Source organism: Trichechus manatus, unplaced genomic scaffold (assembly GCF_000243295.1).
Source record: "Trichechus manatus latirostris isolate Lorelei unplaced genomic scaffold, TriManLat1.0 scaffold00181, whole genome shotgun sequence".
Taxonomy (NCBI): Eukaryota; Metazoa; Chordata; class Mammalia; order Sirenia; family Trichechidae; genus Trichechus; species Trichechus manatus.
This window is the reverse complement of record NW_004444117.1, coordinates 2,997,328-3,016,630: the sequence shown is the minus strand read 5'-3', so window position 1 is coordinate 3,016,630 and position 19,303 is coordinate 2,997,328. Positions and strand designations below refer to the sequence as shown.

The 19,303-nt window shown below is 48.9% G+C and overlaps 1 protein-coding gene across 5 annotated transcripts in view; it reads left to right on the top strand.

Moving 5' to 3' along the window:
• Positions 1-388: 388 nt before the first annotated feature.
• TBC1D9B (TBC1 domain family member 9B) overlaps positions 389-19,303 on the top strand; it is a 48,921-nt gene continuing 30,006 nt past the window's right edge. For 3 of the 5 annotated variants that reach the window (XM_023741453.1, XM_023741452.1, XM_004387160.2), the window contains exons 1-6: positions 390-597; positions 4,641-4,759; positions 11,523-11,751; positions 12,774-13,032; positions 14,595-14,802; positions 18,209-18,421. In XM_023741453.1, the coding sequence (XP_023597221.1) occupies positions 11,604-11,751; positions 12,774-13,032; positions 14,595-14,802; positions 18,209-18,421 (828 nt within the window). In that variant the 5' untranslated portion in view covers positions 390-597; positions 4,641-4,759; positions 11,523-11,603. Of the gene's footprint in view, positions 598-4,640; positions 4,760-11,522; positions 11,752-12,773; positions 13,033-14,594; positions 14,803-18,208; positions 18,422-19,303 lie in introns of those variants that run through there. The other 2 variants (XM_004387159.2, XM_023741451.1) reach the window with 2 other exon arrangements.

Sequence of the window (19,303 nt, the reverse complement as noted above, 5' to 3'; positions counted from 1 at the left end):
AAAAATAGAGGGGCAAAACGTATTTTAAGAGCTGTGTCTGGCAGTAAAAAATACTGTGTTATTTTTTTGGATTTTGGGATGTTTGTGGTATTGCTTGTTTGTTTTTAATTTTGAACTTGTTGTACTTTCTCATTCAAAAGAAATATTCATTTTCAAACCTAATTTTGTATTTTTCTTAAAGAAGGCCTCCCAAAATTGTTCACGCTGTGGGCCCATAAAACCTGGATCTGCCCCTGCCTGCAGGTGTTTCTGAGTGAGGAACAGAAGCAGAAGCTTCCAGGAAGAAGTAGGAGGGGCTTTTTTGGTAGTGACCAGACCAAGGCTGAAGGCCTTTGAGGAAAAAGAAGTCATTTAGCTGAAGGGGTGATTCAGGATGTCTGTCTTTCTCTCCTGGGTTAGTACATTTAGGGCAGTGCCCCAGCCAGGGGCCTCTTTCAGCTGGGTGCCCACTCACCTCACCTGCTGCCTCTCTCTGCCTGCCTCCAGGTCTTCTCGTTGGCACCCTGGATGTAGTGCTGGACTCCAGTGCCCGCGTGGCCCCTTACCGCATTCTGCACCAGACCCAGGACTTGCAGGTCTACTGGACAGTGGCTTGTGGTAGGTGGTGGGGTCATGAGTGGGCAGGGCGTGCCGGAAGAGGTGGGCATCTGGCAGGCAGGAATCCCTGGGCTGCAGTCACTTATTGAGAACCTGTGCTGCCACGGCTCATGCCCATTGAGGCAGCACAGCCCACACCCACATGAGGGGAGCAGAAGGAATGTTCATGAGTACAGGACAGATGCAGCAAAGTTCTGGAAACCTGCCTGCCTCCCTGAATGCTCAGTCAGGGTTTCTGCAGTGCCCACATTCTTACGCCCAGGAGGAAGTACACCCACCCTTCCTGAGGGTTGGGGAGGAAGTCCCCTTTCGGTGGTCACTGGCCAGGCCAAGGGTGTTCTGATAAAATAGCAGTGATAACTGCCACGTAGACAGCACTTCCTGTGGGCCAGGCACTTACGTGAACCTCCCAGCAACTCCTGAAGGTGGAGTTGACCTATTTTGGAAACTGAGGAGACTCTGGCATAGAGGGGTTACTGAACTGCCCAAGGTCAGACAGAGCTCGAGTCCAGATCCAGAACACCTGCTCGTAACCTCTGTGCTGTTCCAGAAGCCACAGCGTCACTGGTCTCCAGGTAAATGGTTTGTCTTGGGGGCCTGGGAAGAGATGATGAGACTCAGATGTTGGTAGAGCTCATAGCTGTACCCTGGCTCAAGGGCCTTGAGTAAATCACAGGGCAGCAGCAACCTGGGAACAGCCTCAGGTGACCAGGGTGCGCTTGTTTAGGCCTGGCTGAGCAGGCACACGGTATCTGCCATCCTGATGGGCACCCTGAGCCCAGGTGTCCTTCCCCCTTTGTGTAATGAAGGCTTAGAGAGGTGAGTTTGCTCAAAGCCAAGCCTGGTAGGCCCCAGATCTGCTAGTTCCAGAGCCTGAGTAGTGTGTCTGGGATATCAAGGAGGGCTAGGGCCTTCCTGTGGGGGTTGTAAGGGACAGGGGTAGCCTAGAGGGAGGTTGTCCTGCCTGAGTGGGGATGGGAAGTTGGTGTGTACCTGGGCCGCAAGGAGATGCTTCACTCTGAAACTGGCCCTGGGGATAGTCGCCTCTGTCTCCGTGGGGAACAGACAGGGACAGGGCAGTGGCAATAAGGAAGCCCCTCTGTAGGAGAGAGGAGAGCATGGCATGCTGTGTGGGCATCCCTGTGACCAGCAGCTAGCCTGGTGCCAGGCTAGAAGCCCAGCTGCGCGGAGAAGCCCAAGTCCTTAGCCTTCCAGCTCTCACACTGACCTCCTTCCACTCCTGCTGGACCCACAGCCACAACCCTGGTTCATGTCCCGCCACGCCTCTGCCCATGTCTCCTTCCCCAACAGCTGGGCCCCAGGAGCAGTCCAAAACCCAGCGTGCCTGCTGGCCCCTGCCCAATGAATCCTGCACTCCCTAGCTTGGCATTTAAGGACTTCCAGGGGTCTCTCCAGCTCACACCCTGGCCTCAGCCAAACAAGACCACCTGGAGGGGCCTGAATTTCACAACCACACCCTCCTGGCTGATGTGCATGCAGGGTTCTGGGGCATGAAGGCCATCCTTGTCCTCCTGACCTGCTCCTTCTACTCTGTTGAGATGCTGCCCAATGTTCCCTCTTGTGGAAAGCTTTCCCAGATCCCCCAAACCCACACCCTGCCTTCCTACTCCTGTAGAGTTCATATGTCCCTGCCAGCACTTCTACACTGAAGGCTCCTTGTGTCTCACATTAGACCAGGAGGTCCCTGAGGGCAAGGGTAGACAGTCTGGGGTTGGTTAGTTCCTACCTGTGTGACCTTGGGCAAATTACTTAACCTCTCTCTGTGCCTCAGCTTCATCCTGTAAAATGAAAACAGTGGTACCTGTCTCTGAGGAGTTCTAAGAATTAAATAAGATAGTCTGTGAAAAATTATGAACACAAAATGTAGCACGTAATAATTAGTTATTATGTTTTTATGGCTTCCCAGCACCTAGCATAGCAATGGCATAGTTTAGGTGTTTACTTAATATTAAATGAAGATTGAGTTACTTTTAACTAATAACTATTTTAAAGCACATGTATCAATATTGACAATTAAAGTGCAGACAAACCCACACAGCAGTGTGCGCAAGATTTGTTTTTAGCTTGCCAGGAACGTGTGTGTGCAAGGAAACGAGACAGTAGAGTTGCAGCACGTGCAGATTTAACTTCCGAATTCAAACATGGGTTCTTGACGGATAGAGAGAGAAAAAAAATTCCTTCCATGGCTACCAACCAGACCTTGACCTCCAGGCACCAGGAGGAGGAGGCCATGGTAGCAGTGCAAACCAAAAAAAAGAAAAAAAAACAAACCCATTGCCATCAAGTCTATTCCAACTCGTAGTGACCCTATAGAACAGGGTAGAACTGCCCCATAGGGTTTTCAAGGAGCACCTGGTAGATTCGAACTGCCGACCTTTTGGTTAGCAGCCATAGCTCTTAACCACTACGCCACCAGGGTTTCCAGAAATGCAAAGGAAAATGAAAAGCAAAGGTTATTGATGGATGATTTAAGAGATTTTCAGTATAATTTTGATTGGCAGTTGTGACTCACCGTAAATTGTATGTGATTCCGGGTTTCATAGTTTTCACGTGGGCATCCTCCTCTTGGCCAGTGGAGGGAGGATATTCCTGTGGAATTTTTTGTTAGGGTCGTGAGTCGCTTGAGCCAAGGTAAAGAAAAAACAAATCAGCCCTAACAGAGACCACGGGGCTGTGCAGAGCCATGAACAGATGGCAGGGCCTGGGGGCGATGGCATGACTGGCCCTGCAGGCATTGAAGCAGATGGCCGGGGCATCAGGATGGTAGTCAGGGCTGGCAGTCAGGAGTGTCAGGGCAGGCGGGTAGGGCTACAGTCTGGGCTAAGTCATCAGCATGGTGGAAGTGTTGCCAGACAGGCAGGGTGGGGTGGTGAAGAGTCAAGTCCCCAGCTAACATGCCTGCCTTCAGCAGTCATGTTGGCCTCATTCCTCTGCAAAGGCTCCCTCCAGGCCGAGTGTTACGGCCTTACGGGGTGTCACGTAAAAGACTTGGCCTCCTGGTCACTCCTGGCCCGTGGACTGTCCCTCACCAGGACGGTTAGAGAAGGGTGCAGGATACCATTCCTTTTCTTATTCTCATGCTCGTTCATTCAGAAAGCAGTGCTTGTCTGCAGACCCCATGCCAGACACATGCAAAATGCCGTGGGGTACTAGAGGGTAGGGGGAAGCTGGGTCAGGCAGAAAACAACCCTGGTCAGTATGCTTCCCACCTCGGGCCGCTTTCCCAATTCCTGGATGGGAAGAGAAAAGACAGTGGCCTTGTCCTTTGGGAATGGTGCTCAGCTGCCTTGTCCCAGTCTTTTCCTGTCCACAGGGCCCCTCCCTGAGGTGGACAGGAACCCCCACTAGGTAGGGCAGACACAAGGAGAGAGGGCCAGCCAGGAGAGGCTGAAGGGGTCACGCAAGGATTTCCTGGAGGAGGCAGGAGTGGGCTGGAATGTGAGCCAGGATGGGGAGGAGGAGCATTGCAGGTGAAGGCCTGAGTGGGCACACCTTGCTTTAGGGAGATGGCCAATAGCTGCCTGTCCAGCCAGCAGGAAGCCAGTGCCAGGAGCCTGGAGTCCTGCAGGAAGTTCCAGCTGACACCCTGGACACCCGAGTCGTCAGGGGAGGGCCAGAATCACATTAACCAAGTGTCAGAGGAAGCACAGATAGTCTTTCAACTTGAAGAAAAATCTATTTAAGTAAGCAGCTTGCAAGCGCATGAACTATTTTCTGGATGACATGTAGAAATCTAATAACAGCTCTCCTGGGGCTGGGGAGCAATGGAAGCTTCACTTTCTTGGTGATTCTCTACTATTCGGCTTGAATTTTTTTTTATTTTTTGGTTTTTTACCAAGACCATGTATTACTTTTGTGATCTATATAACATTTAAGAGAGAAAGAGTAAGTAGCTTGAAGATTCTAGGCACTTGAACAGAGCAAATTAGGTCGCTCATTTTAATCTCTCTTCTTTGAATTCATGTTTAAAGCCTGGTGATTGTATGATTTTCCTTTTCTTTACTTCACCAAACCTCCCCTAGGTTCTTCTCGCAAAGAGATCACCAAACACTGGGAATGGCTGGAAAATAACTTGCTCCAGACACTGTCCATCTTTGACAATGAAGAAGATATCACCACCTTTATCAAGGGCAAGATACACGTAAGATTCCCATTCAGCTGACAGTGATCACTCCCCTTCTCTGATGGTGTTTTCATAGGTCATCTTATTTAATCTTTAAAACAGCCATGGTGTAGGTTTCACCCCCATTTTGCAGAGGTGGAAACTGAGGTGGTGAGTTCTTATTCACTGGAGGTGTTCAGCAGAGGCTGGGAGAGCCCCTTAGAAGTAAAGGGGACAGTTGAACTTTGCCTATGAAGGATCTTATCCCAACCAGCCACTGTGGTCTTGCTAAAGCTTAGTTTGAAGTTTCTATTCTTTGCAGAGTGTCTTAGAACAGATACACAGATATGCAACTCTATTTACCTGTTCTTTGACTAATTGAGCAAGAAGCTGGAAAGGATAGGATATTTTGGGGTATGCGTGTATTATAAAACTAACATGAATTTTAAATGCACATGCCCTTTGACCCAGCAATTCCATTCCTTGGAATTTACCCTATAGTAGATTCATGTGTGCAAAATGGCATGTATGTATCAGGGTGTTCTCTTGTAGCACTATATTAGCAAGAAGACCAAACAGCGTCTCCTGTTACGTGATAAGAGAGGAAAGCAGCTGTTCTCTCCTCTGAAAAATGAGAGTACTAATACTTTGCTAACATGTCTTGAGTACTTTTGTATACTTGGAGTCCCTGGGTGGTGTAAGCGGTTAGCACACTTGGAGGTTCAAGTCCACCCGGAGGCACCTTGGAAGAAAGGCCTAGTGATCTTCTGAAAAATCAGCCATTGAAAGCCATATGGAACACAGTTCTACGCTGACACACATGGAGTCGCCAGGAGTTCAAATTGACTCAACGGCAACTGGTTTGGGTTTTTAGATTCTGTTTGCTTACTATGCTAAACATTTCATATCCAGGACACTGGCTAAGTCACATATGGTATGCTTAGTTGAATATTTTGCAGCCATCAAAATAATGATTATGACAGTTATGTTGTTGTCAGGTGCCGTCGAGTCTGTTCCAACTCACACCGACCCCATGTACAACAGTAGGAAACACCACCAAGTAGTGCACCATCCTCACATTTGTTGTTATGCTTAATTGAGCCCATTGTTGCAGCCACTATGTCAGTCCGTCTCATTGAGGGTCTTCCTCTTTTTCACTGACCTTCTATGTTACCAAACATGATGTCCTCCAGGGACTGGTCCATCCTGATAATACATCCAAAAACGTGAGACAAAATCTTTGCCATCCGTGCTTCTAAGGAGCATTCTGGCTATATTTCTTCCAAGACAGATTTGTTCGTTCTTCTGGCAGTCCATAGTATATTCAATATTCTTCGCCAACACCATAATTCAAAGGCATCAATTCTTCTTTGGACTTCCTTTTTCATTGTCCAGCTTTCACATACATATGAAGCGATTGAAAATACCATGGCTTACAACTCTTCAGGCATAGATTAGACAGGACTGTGGGACATAAAATGATACTCGTGAAGAGTGTGCTTCTTATCTCAAGTAGATGCATGAGACTAAATGGGCAGTTCCTGTCTGCAGGCGAGATGAGAAAACAGAGAGGGTCAGGAGCTGGTTGAATGGACAAGGGAAATCCAGGGTGGAAAGGAGGAGGGTGCTGTCACAGTGTAGGGAGAGTAACTAGGGTCACATAACAATGTGTGTTTAAATTTTTGTATGAGAAACTAGAATTGTAAGCTTTTACCTAAAGCACAATAAAAAAGAAAATAGAAAATACTGTGGCTTGGGTCAGGCTCACTTTAGTCCTCAAAGTGACATTGTTGCTTTTTAACACTTTAAAGAGGTCTTTTGCAGCAGATTTGCCCACTGCAATACATAGTTTGATTTCTTGACTGCTGCTTCCATGGGTGTTGATTGTGGATCCAAGTAAAATGAAATCCTTGACAACTTCAGTCTTGTCTGTTTTATCATGACATTGCTTATTGGTCCAGTTGTGAGGACTTTTGTTTTCTTTATGTTGAGGTGTAATCCATACTGAAAGCCATAGTCTTTCACCTTTGTCAGTAAGTACTTCAAGTCCTCTTCACTTCCAGTAAGCAAGGTTGTGTCATCTGCATATCACACATTGTTAATGAGTCTTCCTGTAATCCTGATGCTCCTTTCTTCTTCATATGGTCCAGCTTCTCTGATAATTTGCTCAGCATACAGATGAAAGGATACAGTCCTGACGCCCACCTTTCCTGATTTTAAGCCATGCAGTATCCCCTTGTTCTGTTCAAATGACTGCCTCTTGGTCTGCGTACAGGTTCCTCATGAGCACAGTTAAGTGTTCTGGAATTCGCATTCTTCACAATGTTATGCATAATTTGTTATGATCCACACAGTCTAGTGTCTTTCAGGCAAGATCTGTCTGACATCAGCAGTGATATCCATTGTTCCACATCCTCTTCTGAATCTGGCTTGAACTTCTGGAAGTTCCCTGTTGATGTACTGCTGCACTTTTGAAAGATCTTCAGAAAAATTTTATTTGTGTGTGATATTAGTGATATTGTTCGATAATTTCTGCATTCTTTTGGATCGCCTTTCTTTGGAATGGGCACAGATATGGATTTCTTCCAGTCGTTTGGCCAGGAAGCTGTCTTCCAAATTTCTTAACATAGATGAGTGAGCATCTACATCCATTTGTTGAAACATCTCAGTTGGTATTCCATCATTTCCTGGAGCCTTATTTTTTGCCATTCCGTTCAGTGCAGCTTGGACTTCTTCCTTCAATACCATTGGTTCTTGATCATATGCTACCTCCTGAAGTGGTTGAACATCAACCAGTTCTTTTTGGTACAGTGACTCTTTGTATTCCTTCCATCTATTTTTGATGCTTCCTGTGTCATTCAGTATTTTGCCCATAGAATCCTTCAACATTCCAATTCCGTCGGTTCTTTCAGCTTGAGAAATGCCAAGTGTGTTCCTTTGGTTTTCTAACTCCAGGTCTTTACACATTTCCTTATAATACTTTACTTTGTCTTCTCGAGCTGCCCTTTGAAATCTTTTGTTCAGTTCTTTTACTTTATCATTTCTTTTGTTAGCTTTAGCTACTCTATGTATGGTCAAGAGCAAGTTTCAGAGTCTCTTCTGACATCTGTTTTGGTCTTTTCCTTTCTTTCCTGTGTTTTTAATGACCTTTTTCTTTTTTCACATATGATGTCCTTGATGTCATTCCACAACTGATCCGGTCTTCGGTCATTAGTGTTCAGTGCAGCAAATCTATTCTTGAAACGGTCTCCAAATTCAGGTGGAATATACTCAAGGTCATATTTTGGCTCTCATGGACTTGCTTTAATTTTCTTTCACTTCAACTTGAACTTGCATATGAGCAGTTGATGGTCTTTCCACAGTCAGCCCCTGGCCTTGTTCTGATTGATGATACTGAGCTGCTTCATCTCTTTCCACAGATGTAGTCAATTTGGTTCTTGTGTATTCCATCTGGCGGGGTCCACGTGTATAGTTGCCATTTATGTTGTTGAAAAAAGGTATCTGCAGTGAAGAAGTTATTGGTCTTGCAAAATTCTGTCACCCAAGTTTCTATGAAAATTATTTCACTGTGTAAAAACATATTCACTGTGATACTTAGGTCATTTTCTCTTTTGAGGATAATCACTGTAATGAACATTTATCTGAGTGGGTGTGTGTTTTACTTTCTGCTAGATTATCGCCTTAGATTAGATTCCTGAGAAGGTCAGAGCTGCATGGTGCAAAGCTGCTTTGGGCAGGCTCTTTGGAATTCATTATACCAGAACTTTGTAGACAGGACAAGAGGCGCCGAGAGTCTCAGCTCTTCTCTATGTACTTTGGGGCCAGGGAGGGCCCTGTGTTGCCTGAAGCTCCATGAAAACAGGCAGAGAGGGTGGAGGTAGGCCTCGCCTCTTCCGGAGGGCAATTAGGGCAATAGTAATTAAAATACAATAATAACAGTAATATTGACTCCCTGGCCCAGACAAACTAATCAACAAAACAAAACAGTTCTAAATGGCTTGGGTCAGAGAAGAAATGGAAATTAGAAAATATTTTAAACTGAATGATAATTGAAATACAACTACATAACAATTTGTGGGATGCAGCTGAAGCAGCCCATAAAGCAGCATTTAAAGTCTTAAATGTTATATTATAAAACAAGAAAAGGTGAAAAATAGCGGCCCAAGTGTTCGATTCAGTAAATTAGAAAAAGAACTACAGATAAACTTGGAAATCAGAAAGAAGGAAGTAATAAAGGGCAGAAATTGATTCCATAGAAACAAGAGAACAGCAGAAAAGAGCAGCATATCTAAAACGACAAATATAAACAAGCTTGTGGCAAGAGTGATCAAGGGAATTAGAGACCTGAAATAAGGAACTTTGGAAATATGAGAAAGATCTGTTGAAGAAAAAAATGCAGAATTTTAAAAAAGAATTTTTTAAAAGTCCAATTTTAAAACTTAGACAAAATGGACACTTTCCTAGAATAATGTGTATTAGTTCTCCATTGCTGCTGCAACGAATTACCATAAACTTAGTGGCTTCAAACAGCACAAATTCTCTTACAGTTCTGGAGGTCTGAAGACTGAAATGGCTCCCACTGGACTAAAATCAAGGTGTCAGCAGGCTGGTTTTCCTGGAGGCTCTAGAAGAGAATCCAGTTTGTAACTGCCTGAGCCAGAATAGGACCAGATCAGGTCCCGGTCCCACTCGGCGCAGCCTGTCTAAACGGAGAAGCGGAGAAGCGTACATGGCTGTTAAGGCGAGGTGATAGTTGGCCAAGTAAAGGAGCTCACCAGGACCTGCATCGCCAAGATGGCGCCCTGAAACTGGGTGGGGGTCAGCGTTTATGGGACTGTTACAGTTAGCAGAATCAGGAGGTTATACATATTCACAGTTCCTTGCTGATTATTCATTGTGGGGCAGGGCTAGGAATCAGCAGGAAGTGACTGACCGACGACCCTTTGCTTTTGAAATGGGCTCAGCTATTGCCCAGTGACGTAAGTCCGGTGACTTTTCGTTACTTGACATGAGTCTTTTGGTTCTTTGGCGTGAGTTTTCTCATCTATCTGTGCTTGCCTGGTGGTTTGGCACCAGTTCTCCTGGGACTTGTTTGTGACCGTTATCTGCAGAATTTCCTGAAGTTAAAACAATATAAAGAGTAAAGAAATAGTCAATGCTAGTCAAGCAGTCCTGATGGGAAGCCCCGGTATAGCCTGCAGTAAAGAAATAGTCTTAGTCAAACAGTCCTGATCTGAAGCCCCAGTATATCCTGTCCCTATTGTGGGGGCAGGAATGCGGCTTAGCGATCACCTTAATTTCTTACCTTTTTCAGCTTCTAAAGGCCACCTGTATTCGTTGGCTCACAGCCGTTTCCTTTATCTTCAAGGCCAGCAGCATTAACATCTTCAAATCAATCAATTTCTCTTTCATTCTGTTTGTCACATCCCCTTCTCTGACTCTGACCCTCCTGCCTTCCTCTTATAAGGACCCCTGTGATAAAAATTTTTTTTTACTGTGATAAAACATCTATAACAAAACTTTTGCCATTTTAAGCATATTTAAGTGTACAAATTAGTGGTAGTAATTATATTCACCATGTTGTGCAGCCATCACCACTATCCATTTTTCTGACCTGAATAGGGTCCATGCCCTGGAGCAGTCAAGCCGATGAAACGTACTCCAAGTCAGAAAGAGTGGGAAAGTTTCATTTTAGGAGGTGTCCACCACCAGGGATCCGACAGCAATGCAGGATGTCTCTATGGAGTCCCAAAAGGCATTTTTACATGAGAATTTATGTATGATTTTTTTACAAAGGTTAGAGGTGTTGGTTATTCATTACAAGGCAATTACAAGAGACTCTTTATCATACTAAAAAGATACCCACCATACATTTCCTTATCGAGCTAAAGATATACATATCTGACATCTGGGCTCTAATCTTCTGTGGTGGGTAGTAAGCCACAGGTGGCTGGACAGAGGGAAACAAAGCCATTAACAAAGGTATGCAAAAAGGAGAAGGCAAAGAAAAAAGAAAAACAGATTCATCATGGTGTTAGTTATGTCAACCTCTCAGTCACCCGTTTTGAAAAGGAGAAAATAATGCTGGCGAGTATTAGGGTCACATTTTTAAGTTTTACATCATCCTGAACAGAAACTCAGTGCCCTTTAAGTAATAACTGCCCATTTCCCCCTCCCACCTGCCCTGATAATCACTAATAAACTTTGGTCTCTATGCATTTGCCTATTGTAGATATTTCATACAAGTGAGATCATATAGTATTTGTCCTATTGTGACTAACTTATTTCACTCAACATAATGTTTTCAAGGTTCATCTGTGTCATAGCATGTATCAAGACTTCATTTCCATTGTGTGACCATTTAATCTTCTTAATAGTTTTTTTTGGTGGTGGTGTTGTTTGTTTTTTAATTTTCTTCAGACATCTTTCAAAAACATGACAAAGTGCCCAGCCTGCTGGGCTGGCCCCTCTGTGTTGCAGATGCTTGCCCTGTCCTAACGAACAGATCTCTGTTTAGGGAGTTGAGGGAACTTGCCCGGTCACACAGGCAGAGGATGTCTGTTCATTGTTCATCCGTCCATGTGCCGTGACCACAGACCAGCCCAAGTGTAGCTGCTTTGTCCCCTGGAGTGGCCAATTTCATGTCCACCTGTTCTCATTCCCCTGAGACGGGGGCCCAAGAGTCCTGGGTCCCATCCGGTGTCCCGGCCCTCCCTGATCCCCACCCTGACTGGCCATCTCTGCTGCATGGCACATCTCAGGGAACATTCCCTGGCAAGCCAAGCCCTCTCGTCCCCTCCAGGGTATCATTGCCGAGGAAAACAAGAACTTGCAGCCCCAGGGAGACGAGGACCCTGGGAAGTTCAAGGAGGCTGAGCTGAAGATGCGGAAGCAGTTCGGGATGCCTGAGGGGGAGAAACTGGTCAACTACTACTCCTGCAGCTACTGGAAGGGCCGCGTGCCCCGACAGGGCTGGCTTTACCTCACCGTCAACCACATGTGCTTCTACTCCTTCCTGCTGGGGAAGGAAGGTGAGCACATGCCAGGTGTTCACAGGGTAGGGAGGGCAGGGGGCACCATGCCAGAATTGTGGTGAAGGCGCCCCTCTGTCCACCTGGTCCCCACACCTCTCCCTGCCCCTCACCCCCTGGCCTCATCTCCAGAAAGTGGTGGAGTCTTCCTCTTCTCGGCCCCCACACAGCCACCAGAGGTGGTCTCCCCTCAGCAGCCCACAGCCAGAACACCCAAACTTGAGCCTGGGATTCCTGGCTCCTGGAGCTCTTAGCATTTCTGTAGCCCACTAGGGTGATGCTCTACATAGAACTGTCTTTAAAGGGCTTCCTCTTTTTCCTTTAAGTCGGTGTGTTCGAGGGCATACGTTTCCCTGTGTGATTCCAGGTGACCCTCTGCGTTGTCTCTGTGCCATTGCAGTCCCCTTCTGCAGGTCCCTTCCTCTGGGAAACCCTGGTCTCAGGATGCAGACAAGCCCCCCCACCAGCCTCGCAGCCTGGGCCCCTTACCACACTGTCAGCTCCCTCCTGCCACTATCACTCCCCAAAAAAGCACCCAGGGCTTTGACTGTTGCGGGTAGTTGCCATTTCCCAAGCCCAGCAAGCGCTCCTTCCACCTCGGCACACAGCCTCCCTCTGCCTGCTCTCGTCCTCCTCACCTGGCAGCATGCCTCTCACTTGTCAAGACCTGGATGCCAGTCCTCTCTGGGGTCTGGGGGAGATTGTCCTCTCTCTGCTGGTCTTACCCTGTTGTGACTTTTAAGCTTCTCGGGACGAGGATCTTCTCTAGTTCACCTCTGTGCCTACACTCATTGCATCTTCGCTCTCTACCTGAGCACATGCTTACAGAGTATGTTCCTGGGCCAGGTGCTGGGTGGGGCTGGGATGCTTTGGAGACCTGGCAGGCAGCCTCTCCTCACAGAGCCTGTGTCCCAGTGGAGCCAGCAGGCCCTCTGGTGGGTCCAGGTGCAGGTGGGAGTCGGAGCCCCCTCGCAGAGCCCCCTACCCATAGTAACCGGTGATGTATCTGCCTGCATGTCCAGTGAGCCTCGTGGTACAGTGGGTGGATGTCACACGGCTGGAGAAGAATGCCACCCTGCTTTTCCCTGAGAGCATCCGTGTGGACACCCGGGACCAGGAACTCTTCTTCTCTATGTTCCTCAACATCAGTGAGACCTTCAAGCTCATGGAGCAGCTGGCCAACCTGGCCATGCGGCAGCTGCTGGACAGCGAGGGCTTCCTGGAGGACAAGGCCCTGCTGAGACCCATCCGGCCACACAGGAACATCTCCGCTCTGAAGCGGTGCGTTGCCTCCTGGGGCAGGAGGGCCTCCAGTGTGCTTGGATGGGTTCACTTGGGCAAGATTCACTGGTCCTGCTTGGTGCCCAGCCTACAGCCAGATATGGAAACTCAGGGAAGGGTCCAACCTCCTCATCCCTCACAGGCTCCCCACTTAGAAGAAGGGCAGGTGAACAGATCATGGCAGTATTGCATGGGGAGGTTTGCGGTGGTGCCTTGTAAAGTAGCCACTAACACGAAGAAGTGCTTTATGCTGTCTTGCAGCCCTACTATGAGTAGGTGCTCTTACTACCAGGTTCTCAGGTGAGGAAGCTGTGGTGCAGAGAGATTAAGTAACTTGCCTGAGGTCACTCAGCTACTGAGTAGTAGAGGCAGGATGTGAACCAGGAAGCTGGCTCCACAGCCTGTCTTCCCACCACCTGGGTCAAGGCCCTCAGGTGCTCTGAGACCCTCAGGAGGCTGCACCTGGAACACTGCAATGACTTTAGGCTCAGTGCACACAGCTTCCCATCATGACTGACCACTATTCATGGAATCATCTTGGCCAGAGGGCCCCTCACAGCTGGGGAGCCAGCTTCCTAGGTCTTCATTTCACACCAGGCTGGGGAGATGGGCTGTGTGAACGGCTGAGCTTACCGCTGGCCTGACTGGGGATGGCCAGCCCCTCAGAGCACTCCTGTTTGGGCAGTCAGGTTTGTAGTGTTACAGGAAACCTGCAAGGCTGGCCCAGAGAGCTCAGGGCTCAGTGATGCCTTGGGGTCCCACAGCCAGTGTGTAGCTCCAAGCACTAGTAGCACTCATCCCACTCTGCCACTCGGGTCATAGCTGGAGATGTAGTCTAGGTCATCGACTCTGGGGTGCACCTGTGGACTACAGTGTTGTCCAAGGACCTCAGTCTTTATGGGAGAGAAAGGGTGGCTTTTGAGGACCTTCTGGAAAAAAATGAGCAGGGCTGGAGCATTTCCACAGTCCCTGTCACCATTAAGTCAGGTGCGCTGGGCACGCCTGCAGCAGCCCTCGGCAGGCGGGAGGCTCTGTGGGGGCTGTGGAGAGAGTTTATATGGACTGAGTCAGCCAAAGGGTGAGGACCATGGTGCCAGGCCGCCGCCTCACAGACACCACATATTTCAGTTTAAACTTCACTTGGAAGTTCTTGTCTAGGGTTTCTAGATAGGGTTGGGCTTTCCCCAGTGTAAAGAAACAGCCTCGGGGCCAGAGAGTCCAGCCTGAACGTCCTCAGTCCAAGTGGGGCCAGGTGCAGGGACCTCTGGTCACTGCCCAGGGTGACCTCTGGGTCTGTCAAAGGAGTCGGGTCTGAGGGGCATGTTATTTTATAACCACTTCTCAGCTTGTCTTATGAATACCCCGCATTTGACTTGCTAATTTAAGGTACATTTTTACTGAACTCAGGTCCCTGGTCAGGTGTTGCTCCCAAGAGGACCCCAGAGACCCTAAATTCTACCCTTCACTGTAAAGATGAGGAAACTGAGTCCCAGTGAGGTCTTGGGGCTCCCTCATGTTAGTGCTGGCCCTGACTCTTTGCACCTTCTCGTTCATCCCCCCAGAGACCTGGATGCCCGCGCCAAGAATGAGTGCTACCGGGCCACCTTCCGGCTGCCCAGGGACGAGCGCCTGGATGGCCACACGGGCTGCACTCTGTGGACGCCCTTCAACAAGCTGCACATCCCTGGCCAGATGTTCATCTCCAACAACTACATCTGCTTCGCCAGCAAGGAGGAGGATGCTTGCCACCTCATCATACCCCTGAGGGAGGTGAGATCCTTCTGCTCAGGAACAGAGGCTGCAGAGGGGTGGGCGTCGGTGTGGACAGCCTGTGGACTGGCCTCCCAGACCTGCCTGACTCACAGGGGCCCTGGTGGGAATGCCTAGTGGTGGCTTCCAGGAGCCTTGGCTCAGCGTGGGGCAGTGTACAAGGGCCCAGCTGGTTGAGTTGGCCCCTCCTCGAGCACCTGCCCTGTGCCAGGCCCCAGGCTCAAGGCTGGAAGTGGGATGCACTGGTACCCTTCAGGGATTGTCTTGTCTAGCGGGGGAGACAGCAACGAGGGCCTCAGGGAGCATTGACCATGCCAGGAGAGCATACACTGGAACAGAAAGGGAAGGACCAAGCTTCCTCCTCACGTGTGCAGTGTCTGTCAGCCCTGCCTTCCCCCGCCCTGTGGTGGGGTTTGGCAGAGCCCTGCTCTCGTAGCTGGGCTGGAGGACCCTGTCCTGCAGTGACCTCTGGGAGGACAGTCCCACATGTCCCTGCCCCCACACACACGTGGCTATGGCTCAGGCCCCAACCGTGCCTTCAGAGGGCACATCTCCCCAAGTCCAAGTATGTACTCTGGAGCTTGTGGGGCTCCCTAGTGACCCTGGGGGATGGAAGGCCATTGACTCAGTGGCCTTGTTGAAGGGGTCTGGGCAGCAGTGGAGAGGACCCCACTTAGACTCTGCGTCAGACGCATGTCAGCAAGGCAAGGCTGGTGCTTAATGCCATAAGCCAGCAAGGCTTTTCACTGTCAGCTGTTACTGAAATCTCAGTGTTGTGGTTTTATTAAAATCCTGAAAAACAGTGAGATCTCCCTGGCATTTGTGCAAAGCCCTTAAGTTGCAGTGTAGCTGTGAGCAGGTATGAGACAGTCGGCTGCCTCAGTTTCCCTGAGGGCATTCAGCGGCAAAGGACTCAAAGAGCCACAGTTCCAGCACTCAGACGTGGCCCCGCCCTCCCTTCTCTTTTGCCACCAGGCACAGTGGGTTCTTGACTCCTTAGGCCCAATTCCATTTTTCATAATGGGTCCTTGGCATTTTTGATGGCAGAGAGGTAGCAGGACTGCTTTACACTGAGGCTGGGCCCAGCATCTTGGAGCACAGCTCTGCAAAAGGTTGAGATGATGGTCCCTGGCCCAGCACTGACCATCCTGAACATGCCTGCTGCTTGGGTTCCCAGCCAGGGGGCCTCTGGGACCTCCCTTGCTCACAGATGCCTGTTTAGATGTGTTGTGGGGGAGAGCCAGCTCCATCTGCACGTCTGGTGGGCTCTTGAATTTGTTGTTCTCCTCCTCCCCTCTCTGGAAGTGGCCTTCTTCTGTCCGTTTGCTTAGGTTAAAAAGCAGGGTATCCTTTAACGCCCTCCCCTCATCTCCCACTCCTAACCATAGCCCGTCCTGTTGGCTTCCTCAAAGCATGTCCTGAGTCCCTCTCTGCTCCTTCCTGTCCATGGCCACCACCTAAGATGCCCACCTCTGCGCGAGCACCTCAGGAGTGTCCTAATGGCACCCTGACACCTCTGACCTGTTCTTCTGCAGCTGCCCAAGTAATTTAAAATGGAAGTCAGATCATGTTGGTGCTTGCTTAGGATCCTCCAGCATCTTTTCCTGCAGATTAGAGTGATCCCCAGCTCCCCACTGTGACCCACAAACCCTCAGTGACCTAGCCCCACCTTGCTCACTCTGTCCCAGCCTTTCTGGCCTTTTCTTCTCCATCATGCTGCTGTCACTGCCACCTCAGCTGGCTGCTTTGCCCTCTGCCCCAGCCCCCTGCTGTGAGGTCTCAGCCCAGTCGTGCTCTCTCTCTAGAGATGCTGTCAGCCTAACACAGCCTTCCGCCTCCCCACCTCCCCCTGTGGACTGCACTCACCACCCGCTCACGTAGGTCTGCAGTCTTCGCCCCACTGGACAGTCAGCTCTGCAGAGGCGCCCACAGAAACACCAGTCCTGACCCTCCACGCCTTGGAGAGGGAGAAACGCCAGTCCTGACCCTCTATGCCTTAGAGGGGGGCACTACGGAGTTCATGCGCACGTACCGTTAGAGTGCTCGCTTGGAGCAAAGGCTGGGAAAGCGTTCAAGCTCGGGGGCTGCTTGTGGTGTTCTAGGAATAGGGAAGAGCTGGTAGGCTTTTAAACACGAATAAGTGCCAGCAGCTGGGCTCAGTACTTTATGTTACATTAAAACCAGTTGCTGTCAAATCCGCTTCGACTCACAGCAGCCTCACGTGTGTCAGAGTAGAACTGTGCTCCATAGGATTTTTCAGTGGTTGATTTTTCAGCAGTAGATCACCAGGCCTTTCTTCCAAGGTGCCTCTGGGTGGACTCGAACCTCCAACCTTTAGGTTAGCAGCCAGATATGTTAATCATTTGTACCAGGAACTCCACACTTTACGTTGGAATCCTTTTGACAGCCCTGTGGGGCAGTGTGCTCACCCCACTGACAGGTGAGAGAGCAAGTCTTAAGGAGGTCAGACAGCTTGCTTAGGGTCAGACAGCAAGTGGCAGAGTGAGGTAGGAATGCAGTCTTGCCTGGAAAACAGGGCCCTCCCACTCACCACACTGTGTTCAGGGAAGACAGTCTGAGGACCACAGAGGTCTTCTCATGTTCATAAAAACGCCTGGCCTTCTCCTGGACAAAAGAACTCAATAATTTATGCAGATACTCCACCCTAAGGGAGGTGGAGCACGACTCCCCACTCCTAAGTGTGGGCTGCACATAGTGACTTCCTTCCAAAGCGGACAGTGTGGAAAGGGGGAGGGAGTAACTTCACAGTGGAAAAATGTGACGAACACTAGCCCAGCCAGGTGATGAGGGTCAGCACCATCAGTGATAAGTCATGTCAACAGTGTGTACTTTGATAGGATGTGATGACAGTGGCACTTGACCTCTGTGGGCTTCCTCCCAAAAACCCATAACCCCAGTCTAATCATGAGGAAAACATCGGACAAATCCCAGCAGAGAGAAATTCTACCAAATGCCTGACCTGTACTCCTCAAAACTGTCAAGGTATCACAAACAAGGAAAGTCTGAGAAACTGTCACAGCCAAGAGGAGCTTAAGGAGACATGAGAACTAAATGTAACACGGGATCCTGGATGGGATCCTGGGACAGAAAAAGGACGTTAGGTAAAAACTAAGGAAATCTGAATAAAGCATGAACTTTAGTCAATAATAATGTATCAAACTTGGCTCATTAATTGCAACAAATGTACTTATACTAGTGTAAGATGTTGATAATAAGGAGACGTGTGTATGTGTGAACTCCACTTTCTGCTCTAAGAAATTTTTAGTTTTTAAAAGTGGAAAATAAATCTTTCCCACAATACTGAAAAAAAAAAAAAAAAAAAAAAAAAGCCGAACTTTATATCCCCAAGACACAAATAACCAAGGGAGAATTCTTTCCTTTTCAGGTGACCATTGTTGAAAAAGCTGACAGTTCCAGTGTCCTGCCCAGCCCTCTGTCCATTAGCACCAAGAGTAAAATGACCTTCCTGTTTGCCAACCTGAAAGACCGGGATTTCCTGGTTCAGAGGATCTCAGACTTCCTCCAGAAAATGCCCTCCAAGCAGCCCGGCAGCAGCATTGGGGAGAGGAAGGCCAGCGTTGTAGTCACAACTCCGGAGGTGAGAGGGGGCCTTCAGGAGAGGCAGGGCTGGGAGAAGAGCCAGGAGCAGCCCTGGGCCTCCCCTGAAGCCTGACCCCATGGTAGCTGATGGGGGCCCCTGACTGGAGGAGCCCCCACTCTGTGTCCTGTCAGAAGAGCCTAATTCAAGCCCAGCAACCTATCACTGAGGTCACAGGCCTCTCTGCACCATGCCCACACCTCTGGTTCTCCTCCCACTTGGAGTCCTGTCTCCTCCTAAGCGTCACCCACACATCTTCCCATGCCCACCTCAAGTCCCATTTCACATGAGAAAACTCTAGTCAGCCTCATCTCCATCCTTCACGAACTTCTGCTGCATTGAGAGCAAGAGCCACACTGTTGAGGTCTCAGTCAGTGCTTTGTTTTTCACGGGTGCTAATCTTATCAGGAGGGACCAGTCCTTGGAGAAGGACATCATTCTTGGTAGAGGGTCAGCAAAGAAGAGGAAGACCCTCAATGAGATGGATTGATGCAGTGACTGCAACAATGGGCTCAAACATAGCAACAATTGTGAGGATGGCACAGGACCGGGCAGTGTTTCGTTCTGTTGTGCATGGGGTCGCTGTGAGTTGGAACTGACTCAGTGGCACTTAACAACAACAGTGATGTGTCTGAACCCATAAGATATCCCAGATCCCAGGGACCGCTGGTGGGCTAGAGGCTGTTGACTGGCAGTCTGCAGGCCAGAGGGGCCTGCCAGCGGGTTTGGTTTGGCTTGGCTTGTTCACCTTGGGTTTGTCTACCTGTTGTTTCAGCTGTCAGTCATACAGTATGGAGTGCTTACAGATAAAGACCTTTTTTTTAAAAAATTTATTTTGTTGTTCAGAATATAGACAGTAAAACATTCACCAATTCAATGGTT